This window comes from Tachypleus tridentatus, chromosome 6 (genome assembly GCF_004210375.1).
Source record: "Tachypleus tridentatus isolate NWPU-2018 chromosome 6, ASM421037v1, whole genome shotgun sequence".
Taxonomy (NCBI): domain Eukaryota; kingdom Metazoa; phylum Arthropoda; class Merostomata; order Xiphosura; family Limulidae; genus Tachypleus; species Tachypleus tridentatus.
This window is the reverse complement of record NC_134830.1, coordinates 151,239,008-151,260,395: the sequence shown is the minus strand read 5'-3', so window position 1 is coordinate 151,260,395 and position 21,388 is coordinate 151,239,008. Positions and strand designations below refer to the sequence as shown.

Below are 21,388 nucleotides of genomic sequence, written 5' to 3'. Positions count from 1 at the left end.
CACCCTTACCCGGTGTAATATACATGTACACATATTTATCTATAATAACACACCCTTACCGTTGTTGTAATATACATGTATTCATATTTATCTATAATAACACACACCCTTACCGTTGTGTATATATACATGTACACATATTTATCTATAATAACACACACCCTTACCGGTGTGTAATATACATGTACACATATTTATCTATAATAACACACACCCTTACCGCGGTGTAATATGCATGTACACATATTTATCTATAATAACACACACCCTTACCCAGTGGTGTAATATACATGTACACATATTTATCTATAATAACACACACCCTTACCGTGTGTAATATACATGTACACATATTTATCTATAATAACACACACCCTTACCGTAATATACATGTACACATATTTATCTATAATAACACACACCCTTACCGTGTAATATACATGTACACATATTTATCTATAATAACACACACCCTTACCGTGTGTAATATACATGTACACATTTTTATCTATAATAACACACACCCTTACTGTGTGTAATATACATGTATACATTTTTATCTATAATAACACACACCCTTACTGTGTGTAATATACATGTATACATATTTATCTATAACACACACACACACACCCTAACCCTGTGTAATATACATGTATACATATTTATCTATAACACACACACACACACACACACACCCTAACCGTGTGTAATATACATGTATACATATTTATCTATAACACACACACACACACACACCCTAACCGTGTGTAATATACATGTATACATATTTATCTATAACACACACACACACACACCCTAACCATGTGTAATATACATGCATACATATTTATCTATAACACACACCTTTCCTGTGTGTAATATACATGTATACATATTTATCTATAATAACACACACACCCTTACCATGTGTAATATATATAAACACAGATTCATGTAATAGGACATTTGAAGTTACCTATTAACAACGTATTATAAGTAAGAAACGGAAAACCAAACCCGTGTACCAGCTATAACGTGTTACACCTACATATCCTTAATAAAATATAACAGTTGAACTATGGTTTAATTTCATCCATAAAACACTTAAGTGATCTGTCAAAACTTTCCTTATGTTTCATAAAATTAGATGTTACTATTATGGGAAGTAATTCTGATAAGAAATTATGTAGTCTTCACAATCAGACAAAATGTCATCTCATGTTAAGTAGAACAGTGGAACCCAAAGATGTAAAAAATGGTCAAAAGGACTCCAGCAGTCCCACTTTTTTGCAAGAGCAGTACATAAATCCTACCCTTCATAACAGAATGCTAGATCAGAGGATGGTGGGTTTAAAAAAGGTGTTACCACTTGCAAGAATATATCATGAGAAACTTAAAAGGGCAATGAAAATAAAAGGGCAGAGAAAACAAATTGTGCAGAAGGCCATGAAAGAAAGACAAGATGTCTGACTGGTTTATTGTGATGTTAAGGGTCTGTTAAAAAGGAGATTGCCAGTGAAAGTGTTCAAGGCAAAGTACAAAGAACGATAGCAGAATGGATGGATGAAGAACGATAGCAGAATGGATGGATGCATAAACAGATTACACTAACAAAGAAAAGTTGCTTCATTTAGTCACTCAATGGATTCGTGACCAGATGAAGGAGTTAAATGTTAGTCTGAGTAAACCAAACAATCCCTTTAACTGAAAGTCTTGAAGAACATATACAGAGTGTGTCATTACTTCAGTTGTGATAAATGGAGATCAGATGTCACTACACTGAAATGAGTGTGTGAATAACACCAAATATCACTCTAAAGGGAACGCCCACATTTGTGAAAGAAAAGTACATGCTATCATGACAGCAAGCAACTGTCTTTACGCAATTGTCTTTTAATGAAAAGAACTACATGCCTGCCCCTGAATATCTTCAAAAGCAAAGGATCTCAAACAACCCTTAATACTTTATTTAAAGTCCATGTGCAGTGGGCTCCCAAAGGGCTGTACAAGCTCAAAACAATGTTTGAAATCATTTGGTATCGAAGAACAGATATAATACGTTCACAAACAAGGACTTTGTCATATTCAGAGCATTACAGTGAGGAACTGAGAGACTTTTAGAAAGAGGGTTCATCCTCATAAACATTGGTGGAGTGACCAGTGATGTGCAAGTCAACAACAGTGAAATTCATCATCTCTTAAAGGCAAAATACAGGGAAATGGAGAGCCAGCTCATGATTGACAAACTGCAGGCTAACCCAAACAAGACCCTATCTCCAGCTCATGCTTGATCAACTTCAGGCTATCCCAAACAAGACCCCATCTCCAGCTCATGCTTGATCAACTTCAGGCTATCCCAAACAAGACCCCATCTCCAGCTCATGCTTGATCAACTTCAGGCTATCCCAAACAAGACCCCATCTCCAGCTCATGCTTGATCAATTCTTGATCAAGCTATCCAAAACAAGACCCCATCTCCAGCTCATGCTTGATCAACTTCAGGCTATCCCAAACAAGACCCCACATCCAGCTCATGCTTGATCAACTTCAAGCTATCCAAAACAAGACCCCATCTCCAGCTCATGCTTGATCAACTTCAAGCTATCCAAAACAAGACCCCATCTCCAGCTCATGCTTGATCAACTTCAGGCTATCCCAAACAAGACCCCATCTCCAGCTCATGCTTGATCAACTTCAGGCTATCCCAAACAAGACCCCATCTCCAGCTCATGCTTGATCAACTTCAGGCTATCCCAAACAAGACCCCATCTCCAGCTCATGCTTGATCAACTTCAGGCTATCCCAAACAAGACCCCATCTCCAGCTCATGCTTGATCAACTTCAGGCTATCCAAAACAAGACCCCATCTCCAGCTCATGCTTGATCAACTTCAGGCTATCCAAAACAAGACCCCATCTCCAGCTCATGCTTGATCAACTTCAGGCTATCCAAAACAAGACCCCATCTCCAGCTCATGCTTGATCAACTTCAGGCTATCCAAAACAAGACCCCATCTCCAGCTCATGCTTGATCAACTTCAGGCTATCCAAAACAAGACCCCATCTCCAGCTCATGCTTGATCAACTTCAGGCTATCCAAAACAAGACCCCATCTCCAGCTCATGCTTGATCAACTTCAGGCTATCCCAAACAAGACCCCATCTCCAGCTCATGCTTGATCAACTTCAGGCTATCACAAACAAGGCCCCATCTCCAGCTCATGCTTGATCAACTTCAGGCTATCCCAAACAAGACCCCATCTCCAGCTCATGCTTGATCAACTTCAAGCTATCCAAAACAAGACCCCATCTCCAGCTCATGCTTGATCAACTTCAGGCTATCCCAAACAAGACCCCACATCCAGCTCATGCTTGATCAACTTCAAGCTATCCAAAACAAGACCCCACCTCCAGCTCATGCTTGATCAACTTCAGGCTATCCAAAACAAGACCCCACCTCCAGCTCATGCTTGATCAACTTCAGGCTATCCAAAACAAGACCCCATCTCCAGCTCATGCTTGATCAACTTCAGGCTATCCCAAACAAGACCCCATCTCCAGCTCATGCTTGATCAACTTCAGGCTATCCCAAACAAGACCCCATCTCCAGCTCATGCTTGATCAACTTCAGGCTATCCCAAACAAGACCCCATCTCCAGCTCATGCTTGATCAACTTCAGGCTATCCCAAACAAGACCCCATCTCCAGCTCATGCTTGATCAACTTCAGGCTATCCCAAACAAGACCCCATCTCCAGCTCATGCTTGATCAACTTCAGGCTATCCAAAACAAGACCCCATCTCCAGCTCATGCTTGATCAACTTCAGGCTATCCAAAACAAGACCCCATCTCCAGCTCATGCTTGATCAACTTCAAGCTATCCAAAACAAGACCCCATCTCCAGCTCATGCTTGATCAACTTCAAGCTATCCAAAACAAGACCCCATCTCCAGCTCATGCTTGATCAACTTCAGGCTATCCAAAACAAGACCCTATCTCCAGCTCATGCTTGATCAACTTCAGGCTATCCCAAACAAGACCCTATCTCCAGCTTATGCTTGATCAACTTCAGGCTATCCCAAACAAGACCCTATCTCCAGCTTATGCTTGATCAACTTCAGGCTATCCCAAACAAGACCCTATCTCCAGCTCATGGTTGACCAACTTCAAGCTATCCCAAACACGACTTATCTCATTCAAGGGATGACATAATGAAAATGCTTAATGACAACTAGAACTCAGTCAAGATTGACCCAGTGAAAGCCTTGAAAAACAATTTCATACTGAACAATCTTAATGGTCCTTATAGAAGTCAAAATGAAAGAATTCAGAAAGAAAATCCTTCAACCCTAACCACCATCAACTCTCAAGGGTTTGCTGAAGACCTCTAGACCACTTATAGGCACAACTATCAAAGGACAGAATAAAACCCCCTTTGATAATGGAAATGTTAGACTGTGATAGGGAGGAGATCACTGGGAGCACTACTGAGGATGAGATTCTGGAAGACAGGATGAAAAGGGAAACAAACGAACAATCAGATAATGGATTTTCTATATACAAATAAATGTGATAGTATCAATCCTTCCACAATTACCACAAACTGGAGAACATAAAAATAATGCACATGAAGTCTTGACCCATAACTCTTTAAAAAACAACTAAAACAGGTATAAATATAGCACAGTTATAAGTATTACCTTGTAACTTTTTAGCCCTTGTTCTGGTAGCAACTCATGACACATGTAAACAACTGGGAAAAAAAAAATTCTTAAACAATCCTTAACATTTTATTATAAATTTTGAACAAAATATGAAAAGAAAATGAAAAATATAATAAAGACTTATTTATTACAAATACAAATATTTTTAGGGCATGAAAATCATGAAAACATGCTCCAATCCACAGTGTTACTTGACACTCAGCATCTTTCACCTCTTTTCTTGTTGTATGCATACATGTGACATTTTCTTTGTCCATTTTTTCTAGCTACAGAGGATGAAATGCTTTCTAAAAATGCCAAGAAAATGCTTCTTTTCCAACAAGTCTATCAGGAACAGTAAGGCTATGTCTTTCTGAGAAAGGTCTTATCACCTTTCCATAGCTTTCCAATAACTGGTAAATTACATAGCAACTAAACTGCCTCAATGATGGCTTATTGCCAGTTTTACTAGATACATGTTATAATAATTCAAAATTGAGATATTAATTAGGTGAAATAAAGAGCTTCTTGTACCACTACACATTTACGAAGCCACTCAATTTGTCCAGTTTGCACTTTTATCAACTAGCCTCATATTGACAGTATAATCTAAAACCATATTAGGTATGGTTATTTAGGTTTGTAATCATCATTTACACTGTATTCCATTTCACTTTTCTGTGCTGCACTAAGCAAAGTAACAGGATGTTTGTCTTTGTGTTGAAGTGTTAAAATACTCCCTAGCATCTTCGTCTCAACATTTCCTTTCCTCAGAAGTACAAAATCAGACATGTTCTGCCATTTAGTTCTAACTGTTCCATAAAAACCAGTCTTATTTTCAAAAAGAAAGTCGCATAATTCCAGACATGTATAATAATTATCACTATATATAACTTCTTTCATCAATTGCTTGGCCACTGATCCTGAAAATCCTAATTGGGAAATTTTTTGGTAAATTTACATCACTTGCAGGATAGATAATCATATCTATTACAACTCCTATCTCATAATCACATAATACAAGGATCTTTATTCCAAATGTCTGGTGCTTGCTTGGAATGTATTGCTTGAAAACAATGCAACCCTTGAAAAGAATCAAAGATTAATTAATAACTAGTTCTTAAAATAGAGAAAAAATTACCTAGTTTTATTCTTCACCACAGTAAACACTTCTGAATCTTTTCATAATTGACCATTTGCATTCAGTTCTTTGTTATTTGCAAAGTGTAAATATCTATGAATCTCCCTCAGTTCTTTGTTATTTGCAAAGTGTAAATATCTATGAATCTCCCTCAGTTCTTTGTTATTTGCAAAGTGTAAATATCTATGAATCTCCCTCAGTTCTTTGTTATTTGCAAAGTGTAAATATCTATGAATCTTCCTCAGTTCTTTGTTATTTGCAAATTGTAAATATCTATGAATCTTCCTCAGTTCTTTGTTATTTGCAAATTGTAAATATCTATGAATCTCCCTAAACTGACCTTGAGTAATGTATTTTGGAAAAACTGGAGTTCCTGAAAAGGGTAGATAGATATGTCATGTTTATTAGCACAAAGCTACTAGGCTATCTGCACCAAACAAGATTTAGTATATTACAATGGTATATGGAAATTATGGTAAAAATACGTAAAGTTAAGACCTGCCAGGAAAACAGAAGCATCAAGTTCAAACTTGCTGTCAGTCATCTGAAGTTGACCTTTTCAGTCCTGAGTTCAGGTCAAAAATTAAAATGTGTAAAGCAAATCATACTAAAACAGTGTATAGTCCAATAAAAACCTTAAGTTAAAAAGGCTCTTAAAAATGTAAAAACATAAGTGACATGGCCAGTATCACCTATGACATTGGCTAATGTCAAGGGCAAACCTATCTTAAAAATATGTTTAAAATGGCATTGTCGTTCTTGGTTGTAACGACTGCATGATAATAACGTATGTATGACTGTGACCTGAGTGCCACACAGACCACACATACTGGTGCATCAGTACCAGATACAAGGAAGTTGTGAGTTAAAAAACTGACCAATGTGTAGCCAAATCAACTTCCTCCCTTTGATCTTTACTGAAACAAGATGACCAAAGAGCTAAAGATTTGATTTAAAAAATGTTATTATTTTGTTGCTCACTCCAAGTCAACTACCAACTATTGTACAGTCAGGTTTTGATAACTGGACCATAGTCCATGTATGGAATAGGTATGGTGGTGATAGAGCCAAAGCAGATGGACTTTGCCACTCTGTCAGCTAGCTTATTCTCACGAATACCAACATGGTCTGGTATACAAAAAAACTGGACAGAGAGAGATGGGCCAGCTTATTTTGGATATTGATAAGAATAGGATGGTAACTAACATAGAATGATGTCAAGGCCAGTAGACAGCTGAGTGAATCAGTATAAATCATACAATTCGTATATTGCATAGTTTCAATATGATTCAGGACAAGAGAAGTATCATACAATTCAGCAGTGAACACAGAAACTGTAGAGTGGATTCTGTGTGTTGCAACAGAACTGTAACAAACCATGGCAGAGCCTACAGTCACCTGATTTTGAACCATCTGTATATATGGGAATGGATGGATTGTTTGAAAAATGTTCAGCAAATAAAGAGCAATATCTCCAACCAGGAGTACCGGCCTTCCTCAGATGACTCAATATTTCCAACCAGGTGTACTGGCCTTCCTCAGATGACTCAAAGATGAATCACAGTTGGAAATAGTAATTAGCTATGGTGGAAGAGGCTGATCTGTTTATACTGCTATGTTATTCAAAGATACACCCAATTTTTCTGAATTGTGCACAGATACAAAGGCTAAAAGGAACAAGGGCAGATTTTCTATTATAAAAAAGTGTGACCCACTGAGGATGGAAAACACAACCCCAAGTAGGATGCTGTGGTAAAGAACAAAGTTTGGAAGCATACATAAGAGACAGTGGCAAATGGCGAATATATAGAGGGGGTTCATGGACATCCATATACAAACTTTGAACTGGAGAAATATGAAATGATCCAATGCAAAGTCAAAGCCCCTGATGATGGATATGATTCAGCATTTTCAGTGCTGAGGTTCTGACAGAACCATAAACCATAGACCCATAGTCAAGTTTGGATCGGATAAGGGCACAATAAATTTTAAGCATGGAGTATCAATCCGCTCTTCAAGAGGTGGAAGAGATGACATGGAGAATGTTTTGACATGAAGTTGCTTAATATGCCTCAGGGATGACAGAAAGTACAACATCATCAATATAAAGTTCTGGATCTGAATGAATACCCCCCCCATTGGCAACACTCAGAACATTGCTCTGAGGGGCTCCAAGTTCCTGTGGGAAAAACCAGGAAAGAGTTGAGCCCAGACAGACCTGGAATTGGCAGTTCATTAAAAAATGCTTAATAAAAAGTGGTAAGTTGCCACACAATCCATATGAGTGAAGGTCTCACAAGATGCCATATGTTGTATCATAAGCTTTCGTTAAATTAAAAAAAACAGAAACAAGTAGTTGTCGCTTCAAAAAGGCTTCTCTGACTGATGTCTCGAGGCAAATTAAGTGGTCTATCATGAAGCGTTGTCTTCAGAACCCACACCGAGTGGGTGAGAGAAGGTTGTTTAATTCAAGGAACCAAACAAGACGAGCATTAATCATCCTCTCTAAGGTCTTACTGAGACAACTCGTCAAAGCAAAGGGACGGTAATTCGAAGGAATCTTTGGATCCTTCCCAGGTTTAACAAAAGGGAGTATGACAGCTTGGCACCAAGCATCAGGAAAGACATTCTCCTGCCATATCCAGTCAAAAACAGCCAAGAGAAAGGTGTCATAGAATCTCATAATGTATATCATCAGGTCCAACTGATGTATTGCCAGACCGATGAAGTGAAAGTTTGAGTTCCAACAGTGCAGGAGAACAATTATAGACATAGGGATGATCAGTGCAAAAGGAAAGAGGCAGATGTTCAACTCGTGTTTTAATAGCTAAGAAGGAAGGGAATGTATTTGAAGGGCTAAATACATGAGAAACATTCGCCAAAAGTATTGGCAATGCTCTGAGCATCAGCAACTTCATGGCCATTGAACATTAAGACAGAAAGGGAGGCAGAAGTATACTGTTCTCTACCTTCTGGATCTTGTCCAATATGACTATTGAACTGGTGGTTGAAGAAATGCTGGAGGTGTATTTAATCCAAGATTCCTTCTGACTTTGACATCTAACTCACCGAGCCTGTGCATGGGCTTGCTGAAATGCAATGTGGTTTGAGAGTGTGGGATATCTACAAAATTTATCCCAAGCACATTTCTGAGCTTTTTGTGCTATAGAACAAGCAGAATTCCACCAAGGGTGTGGATGTCATGGGAAAGATGTTGAGGTTTTGGGGATGAACTGAGCAGCTGCTTGGACAATACAGTTAGTTAGTTACACAATCACCTGTCGATAATTTACATAAGATGACAGGATCAAGTTCCAAGAGAACAGTGAAAGAGGACCAGTTGGCCTGGTCCAACTTCCACTGAGGCACATGGGTCAGGTGGCACTGACCACAGCCAATCTCTCTCAATATGATAGGAAAATGATCACTACCCCATAGATTGATGTCAACCTCCCAAGAAAAGCAAGTGAAAAGCAAAGAGGAGCAGACAGAAAGATCTATAGCAGTAAATGACTGACTAGATGCATGAACGTAAATGTAAGAATCAGTATTGAAGAGAGACAGGTTGTGATTCAGGAACATATGCTCTACAGCACAACCCCTCATACCAATACTAGAACCATTAAGATCTCCCAAAATTAAAAAGGGGAATAGCAGTTGCTCAATCAAGACATCAAGGTCTGATGGATGATAATTTTTTTTCCAGGAGTAAGGTATAGAGAGCAAACAGTGATGGTATGACCCAAGGAGACATGGATGGCTACAGCCTCTGAGGGTATATTCAATGACTAGGACTGGGTGGGCACATGTTAATCAACCATCAGTGCTACTCCCCCACGTACTTGTCCTACACATGACCTGTCATTTCAGTAAAAGGAGTATAGTCAAATTGTGACAAAATAAATAGGTTTTAAAAATGTTTCCTGTAAAGAAAGACATTTGGGATGATAAAAGTCAATCAAATCCTTGATGTCATTCACATTTGACTGAAAACCTTGACATTTCCACTGGATTAGTGTAGCCATTTTTATTTATTTTGGAGGAGAATATGGCAAGGAGACCTTCTGTTTGTGACCACTATTTTTTTCTTTACTGGATGTGGGTCGATCACTCTAATGATCCTGCTCTGGATTGAGTAGGCAGGTCGGATTGTGTAGACATACGTTCCAGTGATTGAAAACGTGAACGAATGGTTTGTTTAATGTTTGGGGTGTCGAGAGAGGGGGACCCATGGAAATGCCTGGGCTTAAACAAGATGAAGTTGGGCAATGACTGGAAGATGTGGTAGAGACAGAAATAGAAGTAGATACAGATTTGTCAACTTTGTTGATTAAATCTAAATTAAGATGTGCTGTTAAGGATTCTGTAAGAGGCATGGAAAGGTCTGTCTGAACTCTTGCTGTAGTAGTGGAGTGGATTACAGCAACATAAGTCCTAGATGGAATTGGGAATAATAATTTCCAAGCCTCTGGGTAAGTAATATTGTGAACTGTGTTTAGACATTGTACATCTTTCTCTTCTACTCATTTAGGGCAAGAAGTAAAATAGGAAGGATGTGGACTATTACAGTTAGCACAATGTGGTTCTAGTTGGCATTCAAAAGCATCATGGTCATTATCAGCACAATGAGCACATGTCAAGGAACCACAGAAAGATGTTTTCGAATGACCAAATAATTGACAATGAAAACATCTAACAGGGTTAGGAATATAAGGCTGTACCTTACAATTCAGATATTCTGCCTTGATTGTGGTAGGAGGACACAATGTTGTAAATGTTAATATTAGATTTGCCAGCTGCATGATCCTGTCTCTACGAGTAAAAATTCGGGATATGGCTGTAAAACCTTGGCTTGTGAAACCTGCGAGGATCTCTGACTCAACAACGGTCTTTAAATCCCTCTCAACTATAACTACTCTGGAAGAATTCAAAGTAGAATGAGGAGTAACCTCAATGGGTATATCCCCAATTGCCTTCAACTTCAAGAAAAGTTCGGAATGTTGTGATGAAGCTGTTTCCACTAAAATGTCCCCAGACTGTAATTTTTTATGAATTTAAGAGAGCCAGCAAGCCATTCTAAACCATTCAAAGTAAAAAATGGAGACATCTGCCTTAAGGGTTTTTCAGTTAAAGAATGTATAATTAAAAATGTTATGAGTTTGACCATACAGAGTCATCAATGCGTGGTTGTTTGCTAGTAGTCAAGATTTTTCTCTATGCTGTCATACTTTATTTTTTTATTTGAGGGGTATCCATAAAAAAAAAAGGATATTTTGGTGCCCACTAACCCTACCTACCATGGAGCCCTACAATGGGATGCACTACAGTGCCATATAAGGTCACTGCAACGACGCCAGGGTTTCCTTGAGCACTATACCCGAACACCAGTATCAGACAATATCCACTACACCTGTTGAGGGTATCCTATGCTGGCACTCAGGTGACTCTGGCCCAGATGGACAAGCCAATTGATCTTGGGGGGTTACCCCAAGACTGCCTGTCTACAGGAATTCAAGGCCAAAGTGGTGTGTTAAAGATGAACTCCTCCAACCACCAGGATCCTCTCCTCCCCTTCACGGATCACCACGCACGGCAAACACGAATGTAGATGTTTAGATCCCAGAGGAGGTAAACTGAAAGTACAAAACCTTCTCTGGTAGGTCCACTCACCACGTACAGGAATCCACATCAAGGGTCTCCGATAAGGGGATCATTCTTCCAATAATCAGCCAACACATGCTTTTTTACATGTGACATAAGCATCACCAGAGTAAACAAGTGTATACTTTCTCAATAGTTGTATCTTACCATTTCTTACTTCTTTGTATCTTACCATTTCTTACTTCTGTTACTTTCACTTTCTTCAGAATATGAAGATTTACAAAACTCATAATATCTGTGTTTCTAGCACAATATGACTCATTACACTTTGATCAAAGATAGCAGTAAAAACACACATTCTATAGATTCGTCCACGAGCCTAAATTTACCTGTGAGTCCAGAGTTTCCACTGTCAAAAGAATGAATAAATAGATCAAAATTGTGACATCTTACCCACAGGAACTCAATGGATTCTGGTTCACCTACGATTCTGATTCACCTATGATTCTGACTCTCTTATGATTCTGGTTCAGTATTTAAATCACATTCAGAACTTGAAACAATTGAATTTGTGATGATGAAAAATGTTTTCTTTGTTAGAATAATTATTGCGTGCTAATACTTCAACTTCGTCTTTTGATGAGAAACGTTTTCGCTTCACATCCTTAGCCGATTCATCTTTCCTTTCCTGTTCTGTGACTCACATCACAAAAATGATTCAGATGCAATGCTTTGAGTAAGTACAGTCTCTATGATGTGAAGAGGTTACCAACTAATTTATATGCAAAAACGGCTCGTTTGGGCTGAGAAAACACTTTACATAGAAGAGCGAACAACGTTTCGACCTTCTTCGGTCATCGTCAGGTTCACCAGAAAGAGGTAACTGACCGGAAGCTGACCACATGTTTGAAAGGGGTTGTGTAACTGTGTGTCGAAATGTAGAGGGCGGTATTAGATGTTTGAATATATAATTTATTATATTAATATAGGTATAAAGGCGTTCCTTTATATTGGTTTATTTTGGGTTTAAGTTGTTGTATAAGTAAGGCTTCTTTAATTTTACGTTTGTTTATGTTTGTTTCTTTATTTAATATTTGAGTGTTTTCTATGGTTATGTTGTGTTTATTTGACTTGCAGTGTTCAAAACGTGTGAAGGTGACTTTTTATGTTCTTTGAATCTGGTTTCCATTTTTCTACTTGTTTCTCCAATATAGAAGTCGTGGCAGTTATCACATTGTATTTTATAAATAATGTTGGTGTGGTGTTTGTCAGTGTAGTTTTTACATAGTATAGACCTCAGTTTTGTGCGGGTTTTGAATAAATTTGGTATTAATTGGAATGTCATATTTTGTTACCAATTTTTGCCAAATGTTGGTTATTTGTTTGCTGATGTCGGGAATATATGGTATACAGCAGTATATGGTTTCGTGGTTTTTTGATTTGTGAGCTGTATTTACTTTAGTTGGTTGATTTTGCTTTCTGTCTAGGTGTGTGCGTATAATGTTTTCTACGGTTTGTGGAGGAAACTTATTGATGTTGGTGAAGTATTGTTTTATTTTGTCTAATTCATCGTTAATTTTATCTGGTGAGCATAGTTTAATGGCTGTGTTTATTTGGTTTCTTAGTATGTTGTTTTTGTGTTGTTTCATGTGCTGAGTCCCAAGGAATGTATAGTCCAGTATGGGTGATTTTTCGGTGGATTTCTGTTTGAAATTGTGTATCAGTTCTTGTAATTTTGAGGTTAAGAAATGATATTTGATTGTTTTCTTCCTGTTCACATGTGAAGTTGATGTTGGGATGTATAGAGTTAATGTGATTGAAAAAATTAAGTATGTGTTCTGTAGATTTGAATCCCGCAACCGTGTCATCTACATATCTATACCAGTATAGTGGTGGATGTAATGCTGTGTTAATTGCTTGGGTTTCAACTTGTGTCATAAAAATATTGGCTAGAACTGGTGATATTGGGTTGCCCATGCTTAGGCCGTTTGTTTGTATATAGTTTTGGTTGTTGAACCGAAAGAAGGTCGAAACGTTGTTCGCTCTTCTATGTAAAGTGTTTTCTCAGCCCAAATGAGCCGTTTTTGCATATAAATTTCTCAACAAGTGGGTTTCTCGTCATCACTGATTACCAACTAATGTTTTTAGCCTGTATCATCAACTGCTGATAGCTGTAATGAGTGCATAAATTGATGATGACCACTGTTTAAGGCTTAAAAAAACAAACAATTGAGTATAAATACAGCACAATTATAACTGTTACCTCGTAACTCTTTATGAACATAGAAACACTTGGGTATAAGTACAGCACAATTATAACTTATCTTGTAACTCTTTAAAAATCATACAAACACTTAAGTACAGCACAATTACAACTGTTACCTTGTAACTCTTTAAAAAACATAGAATGCGTTTCTTTGATGGCAAGGTTATCCAACAAAACAAGAGTTTCTCCAGTTCCACTGACTGGAAGGACATAAAAACAACAAATAAAAGCTAGACCAATGTATGACCACCAGTGACTCTTCATGTTCCTGTGGGTTCTTACTGGATGAATGAGAATCAGTGACACCTAGAATAAAAATGAAATATAACAGCATACACAAGAGAGGATACTATACAATAAATATTTACAAATGGTTTGTCACAATATATTTTCCAAATAAAATTTATTTTTTTTATCTTGGTGAGAATTTTCTATCTTTAGGAATATATATCAAAATATATAAATAAGAGACAGTTGCAGGACTAGAAAGATATGATTTTAAAAATCAGATGCAAGAAAGGTTTTCAATAGTTTCAAACAAAAATCATTCTGTACCAATTAGTTTGTATATTTAGCTATTTCTCTTGGATAGGTATGGTTAAAAGTTTATATATATATCAATATTAAATATGTGTATTAAACTGGATATGTCTACAATTTTTTTTATAAAACTGAAATATCCAACAGTTCAGTTCATCTTCCATGTGATGTGAATAAAGGCAAAACATAAGAAATAAATAATTGCATAGAAAGTATCTAATGTATGCATATAAAGGTACGACTAATTTCAATCAAACAGCCCTTGAGTAACACTTGATGTAGAAGTCTTGCACAGATGGCAAACACTATTAAAACTTTTTTTTTCTAACTTTGAACTATCAATTTTTTTTTCTGCACAGCATTTGATAAATTCTATTGGGTATTTTCTAAACAAGCTAATAAAACTACCCTGAAAAAAAAACCTACACATTAATTAAAAAATACCTGAAAAATGACAAGCTAATAAAACTACCTGACGAAAAGTCTCACCAGACCACAACTGAGCATTTGAAAATACTTTTGTAAAGTCTCGTCTGCTATCAATCAATACTGAGGTAAATGTTATTCTCAAACAAACCATTATATTCACCACACATACCAGTTTATTTTCTAATTTAACCCCAATCCATGCATTTGAAGTTATATGTATGTTTCAATGATCATGTTAAAAGATACAGTTACCAAACACAGTAAAAATTCCTTAACATTTTTCGAGTTTTTGAAGTCAGGATTTAAGTCTTCACAAATGTTATGAAATTATAAATAAAAATAATGAAATTTTGCTCTGTGTTATCACATTAATGAGGTGACATTTGGCACAATTCAGTTAGTTTTCAAGTGAACTATATCAAGGAGAGAAGGACTGGGTTTTTATATTTAATCAAAAAGTTAGTCCTAGCTGAACAATCAAGGTCTTAATGAAATGTACCGCACTTGAAAAATAAAGCTAGTATTCCCATCCTAATTTTTTTTTTTTTTTTATCAAAAAATATTTTCTTTTCAATGCAAACATTCATTTTTTTTGCAGCTTTTCATTTCGGAATCCAGCCCATGGTTTTTGTGATGTATTTATTTCTATGGCAATTTTCCCTGAAGGTGCATCACATAACATGAAACCTATTTTCAAACATGTTCACTACATTTTTTTTCTTAACTCACCAGATATTTGGCGCAGATAGCTTAGTTTCTTTGCGCCATAAAACACCAAACCAACCAACCAACCAACCAATCTTAATTTGAAGGTATGTGAGAAGAATTACCTGTTGTGAACTTGGCAGCCGAGTTATTTTGAGACAATAATTGAATGTGGAAATATTTTAAAAGATAAAATTATAAATATTCAAGACAAACTTATTCCTTATAGAAAGAAGGAAGTAGAAAAACAAGTTGGCTCACAAAGTGTGTGATAACTTTTGATAAAAACAATAATTAAAAAAATAGTTTAACTGTTATGATAAAAGGTCGAGAGGATTATGAAAATAAAAAAAATCTGACAAACAAGAAATTAGAATATCAAAAAAGACTGATCAGTCTCTTAAGCTATTCAAGCAGTATGCTGTTTCCAAATAGAATTTTAGTTTGTATCTACAGAAATACTGAAAACAAATCTAAAAAGGTTACAATTTCATTGTACAGGTCACTGGTTAGGTTACATTTGGAATACTGTATTCAGTCTTGGGCTTCTTACCTCAGAAACACCATTAAACTGCTGAAAAGGGTTCACAGACGGGTTACTAGAATGGTGCCTAGTATGAAAGAGTTGTCATATGAGGAAAGGTTGAAATGTCTTTTCTTGAAAAACAAAATTATCAGGGACCTGAGTAAGATGTTTAAGATTATAAAAGATATTAATTTAAAGGTAAAAATAGTAAGACAAATATAAACAGTAGGACTAGGGGATACAAGTATAGATTTAGGCAAGGCAGGAGCCATCTTCACCAAAGATTGTTTGTTTGTTTGTTTGTTTTTGAACTTCGCACAAAGCTACTCGAGGGCTATCTGTGCTAGCCGTCCCTAATGTAGCAGTGTAAGACTAGAGGGAAAGCAGCTGGTCATCACCACCCACTGCCAACTCTTGGGCTACTCTTTTACCAACGAATAGTGGGATTGACCATCACATTATAATATTCCCACGGCTGAAAGGGCGAGCATGTTTGGCACGACGGGGATGCGAACCCGCGACCCTCAGATTACGAGTCGCATGCCTTAACACACTTGGCCATGCCGGGCCTACACCAAAGATAGTTTTTTTGGTTTTTTTTTTGTAACAGGGTGGTTGACCTCTGGAATTATTTGCTTTTGGATGTTGTCAAGGCAATAAGTTTGTGCGAGTTTATGATAAGAGAAAGCTTGATAACTATATAAAAGATAAAGGTTGGTTTTAAGACTTCCTGAAATTAATTTATTCAACAGTTTTAATTTAGACAATGGGACAACTGTTGTGGACCAATAGTTCTCTGTTATCTCTCAAATTACGTTTATTTCTTTGTATCAAACATAACACTGGTGTGGATGTGATTTGTATTCACTTCAAGAAAACATACACTGGATAGGTGAAGAGACAGTGACAATGGTCACAAATCAGTTCTTCATATTAGTAGATAAAATAAACTTCATATTCTGAAAACTGTTTAATTTCAAAGTCTAATTTTGGATTGTACTAGTTCCAGAGAATTTCCTTCCTCATTAGCAACCCTAAACACTATTTAACCAATGAAAGATAAACTGGACCTATATCATAGTGAAAAAGTAACAAACATACTGTTGGTGTCAACGTGGTTTGTAAATTGTTATCACGATGAGAAAGTCCTATATATACACACACACACGCGCGCATATACGTATACCTATACACTAGTTACGTGAAGTGAATTAAAAATGTAATTCTTACCAGTTCCTATGACCCTGGTAATGTAATATTTATTAGCCTAGGCCTACTGCTAAAGTATAAAATTTAAAATAACTGAACAACAGAGGGCTTAAATTTTGGGCAGTTTTAATTCTATGCAGAGGAACATTTTTGGATTTTGTTCTTTACTCGGACAAGTCTAATGCTGAAATTAAATTAGATATATTTGCCTCATAAAATTATAATTTTTATAATCGTCACACTTTCAAAACTTCGACTACACTATTACTAACTAATATCTTATCCATGTCTAGAAGTATGCGATTTCTTTTCTTAATTCTATACCTTTCTAGTCCACAAACGAAAGTTTACTTGCAAATAGACATAAATTATTTGGAGATACCTTATTTGCACTTACTTTACTCAAAATTCATCAACGCCGGCACACCACACACAAAAAAATTAATTTATCAACGTGTTTGGCGTAGACACTCAGTTTTACGATAAACCAATAATATATAGACAACGCAAAAGATATAAATACTCCACCTAGTGTTGTTTTCTCCATACTGTTTTATATAATTTGATGATTTGGTATAAAATAAGAACAATCACAGCCTTTAGATGGTAGTAATAATTCAGTTCCAAAATTATCACAGCAAACATTTGTCAACAGAAAGTAAAAGCCTACAGTGCTGTAAATAAAATTTCCGGAAAATGAACTAGTTATTCTAAAATAAGTCTTTATGTGACTCCAGTTTACTCAAGACAATTTTATTTTAAATTTCGACCAGTTTATCCGTTTTCTATTGAATTTCATTTTATATATATTATATATGAAAAGGATGTAGTAAACACTGACCAAAATTGCAAAGTAGCATATGTAAAATAGCTATTTGAATTCTAACTACTGCAGTCAGAAATATTTAGTCCTAATTATATAAATGGTCGTGTATATAATATATTTTGCTTTGCTTTACATTAACAGAAATAAAAATGAGAATAAATATATGTTTTGCTTTAAAAAACAACAAAAAATACAAAATGGGATTATAAAGTAGCAAAAGCTAGATAAATTGTAAATAGTATATTCATTCATGTTTAGCATTCATTTCAAATGTGATACTGTCGTGCACAAAATCTTGACTTTTAATCCGCAATAAAACAAAGTGCTTATATTAAAACACGTCACTTTATACATGGAATTACAAATCAATAAATCAAAAATATCAAAGCTGTTTTATTAAGGAGCAAAAGAGCGGTGTTTGGGTACGCATGGAATGATATTGGACTAAAGTTTCAATTATGTAGGAAGAAATTTGCCACAGATAAACAATGCAAGCACAATACCGACAAAAAGAAAAACACGTCATTTCTAGGTGTTGGGAGCTTGCCTCCTAAATACTTTGAAAATTTAATGGTATGAGATTTAATCTTGAACCACTTTAATTACAAAAACTGTATAAACACAAGATAATGGATTGAATAAAATAAGCAAATTTAAATGCCAAGATGTAGCTATACATGCCATGAAAAAGTGGTCAGGTAATGGTCTGACAAGTACAAATGATTCCTACGATACTTATTTCACGTATTTGGACTGTTTCTTCGTATGAACTTCCAGCTTAGACCATGTACTGATTGTTTTAACTTTTAACTCCACAATGACACTGCTTGGTTGCTTTTAATTCTGTCGCTACTTGTCTGTTTTATTTTACATTATTATAGCGGGTTCTACGTATAGATGATTTCTTTTGGATGTTTTTCTTTTCTTAATTTGGTTATAATAGCGCCACGTTCAGACCACGTAACTGGAACGATTTCATTTATTTCTAGGCCTGGCATGGCCTAGCGCGTTAAGGTGTGCGCTTCGTAATTTGAGGGTCGCGGGTTCGCGCCCGAGTCGCGCCAAACATGCTCGCCCTCCCAGCCGTGGGGCGTTATAATGTGACGATCAATCCCACTATTCGTTGGTAGAAGAGTAGCCCAAGAGTTGGCGGTGGGTGGTGATGACTAGCTGCCTTCCCTCTAGTCTTACACTGCTAAATTAGGGACGGCTAGCACAGATAGCCCTCGAGTAGCTTTGTGCGAAATTCAAACAAAAACAAACATTTATTTCTTAATTTTTCGTTTGCTTTAGACTGTGTTCAAGGTAGGCCTAACTTCATAAACAATAATTTAGCAAACTCCATACATGACACACACAAACCTTATTTATGAATTTATAAAATTTACTTGCTAATCGAATGATGACAAGCATGCTGACTAATTCACTAACTAACTTAATCACAGACACACTAGCTCTAATTTCTAACTCACTTACTGGCATTTAACATATTCATTTATTGATTAATTAAGTGAGGTATTTATATCATATTACTATTTTTACAAACTACATGACATTTCTAGATTATTAATTTCAATGACGTTTTTAGATATTTCGTCATTATGGCGTAATAACACAAACCCTCCAGAAAACAAATGTCTGTATTAAAATAATAAAAATACAGCTTACAACATCATCACTTCCTGCCTGCTGAAATTTTGGATTGTGTAGTTCCGTGAACAATCTTAATACACAAATAATTTCTATCTTTTCTTTCTTTTCTTCTTCACTTATAATTTACTTTGTCTCAATGTGAAATTTATGTTTGATAAGGCTTATTTCTATATGCATAAGAGTGTTTTGTATGAAGGTTGTTCATATATGTGCGTACTTCAAGTGTTTTAATCATATCCTGCATTGCGATTTTATTAGATTATTACGATTTAAAAATAAATTATTAGACTTATTTTTCTTAAAACACAAAGCAATAAGAAAGAAGTATTGTTTGTTTGTTTTGAATTTTGCGCAAAGCTACACGAGGGATATCTGCGCCAGCTGTCCCTAATTTACCAGTGTAAGACTAGAGGGAAAGCAACTAGTCATCATCACCCACCGCCAACTCTTGGGCTACTCTTTTACCAACAAATAGTGGGATTGGTGGTTACATTATAACACCCTCACTGTTGAAAGGGTGAGCATGTTTGGTGTGACAGAGATTCGAACTCGCAACCCTCAGATTACAAGTCGAGTGCCTTAACCACCTGGCAATGCTGGGTCAAAAGAAAAAGAAGTAAAGCAAATGATTAACTCCTCTAGTTACGACCTTTGTACTCGGTTGCTAAAGTTTTTGAAATTTCACAAGTTGTGGATGTGAAACGAATGCTTTAAGTTTATATATATATAGTTGAATAATCAAAAAATCATAAATTACTATATCAATACCATAAAATTCTACTATAATTTGTCAAGCTTAGTAACCAATTTGTATTTCAATCCAACAAAATGCAAAATTTCAAGCACACAAAAGACACAGCCAACCTCTTTGAAATCTTATTTCGAAATAACTAGATGGCGTCTTATCATTTTAAAATGGCTAAGGAAGTTACTAGGAGGACATTCTGAGCTATAAATTGATTATTCACATGACATACATTGAAGTAAGTGTATGTAGAGAACCGTTTCCAAATACGGAAAGAGATAAGCGGCCATTATGTTTGATTCAGTGCATAAGTCTATAAGAAAGATATTATTATTATATATTATAATTTGTTAATATCAGTAATTTGAGTTCGTAATTCGTAGGAAACTTTAGACTTAGTATTTTGAATTACAAACATTTAATTTTATCATTATTTGCGGCTTCTTTACCGTTAACATAAACAACTCTAATTTGAATCAGTACTGCATTCAAAATATCACGTGACACACAAAAATTGATTTTTAATTGTGTTGTTTTATATATTTACTTTTAGTTAAATAATTTACAATACCAAATTTTGAATTATAATCTACAGTTTGATATCAAACTTATTGGCATAAATATATGACATAGTAGTTCAATAAAATTTTAAATACGAGTAAACAAACGCGAAGATATGGCATTTGACCCGTGACCGGTCTGGAAGTGGTCAATAGTTTTAGTTTAGTTTAGTGGATGTAATAACTGGGATGGAACAATAGGCCTCTTGTAGTCCTCAAATATTATGTTAATATTTATATTAAGTATATTTTAATTTCGAATTTACATTTTAACTCTACATGACTAATTATTAATTGTTTTTATGTTGTTTTTCAGTGACATCACTTGCTTCTCTGTTGGTTTAAAAGAAAGGTTTACTGACTTGAGAAATCTTAATATTGATAATTATCAGTAGGTTTTCCTGTGACAGATCGTAAAATCGAATACACTTGGTACAAATACTGTTCTCAATACTTAATATGTTACTTTCTATATTTAAATAC

At 35.8% G+C, this 21,388-nt stretch overlaps 1 protein-coding gene across 2 annotated transcripts in view; it reads right to left on the bottom strand.

The window, feature by feature from the left end:
- Ost48 (dolichyl-diphosphooligosaccharide--protein glycosyltransferase non-catalytic subunit Ost48) overlaps positions 1-17,655 on the bottom strand; it is a 40,585-nt gene extending 22,930 nt beyond the window's left edge. Inside the window, exons 1-2 of one of the 2 annotated variants that reach the window (XM_076508819.1) lie at positions 17,519-17,655; positions 13,829-14,018 (exon numbers count right to left, since the gene is read on the bottom strand). In XM_076508819.1, the coding sequence (XP_076364934.1) occupies positions 13,829-13,976 (148 nt within the window). In that variant the 5' untranslated portion in view covers positions 13,977-14,018; positions 17,519-17,655. Of the gene's footprint in view, positions 1-13,828; positions 14,019-17,503 lie in introns of both variants that reach the window. The other variant, XM_076508820.1, reaches the window with a different exon arrangement.
- Between the last annotated feature and the right edge of the window lie 3,733 nt (positions 17,656-21,388).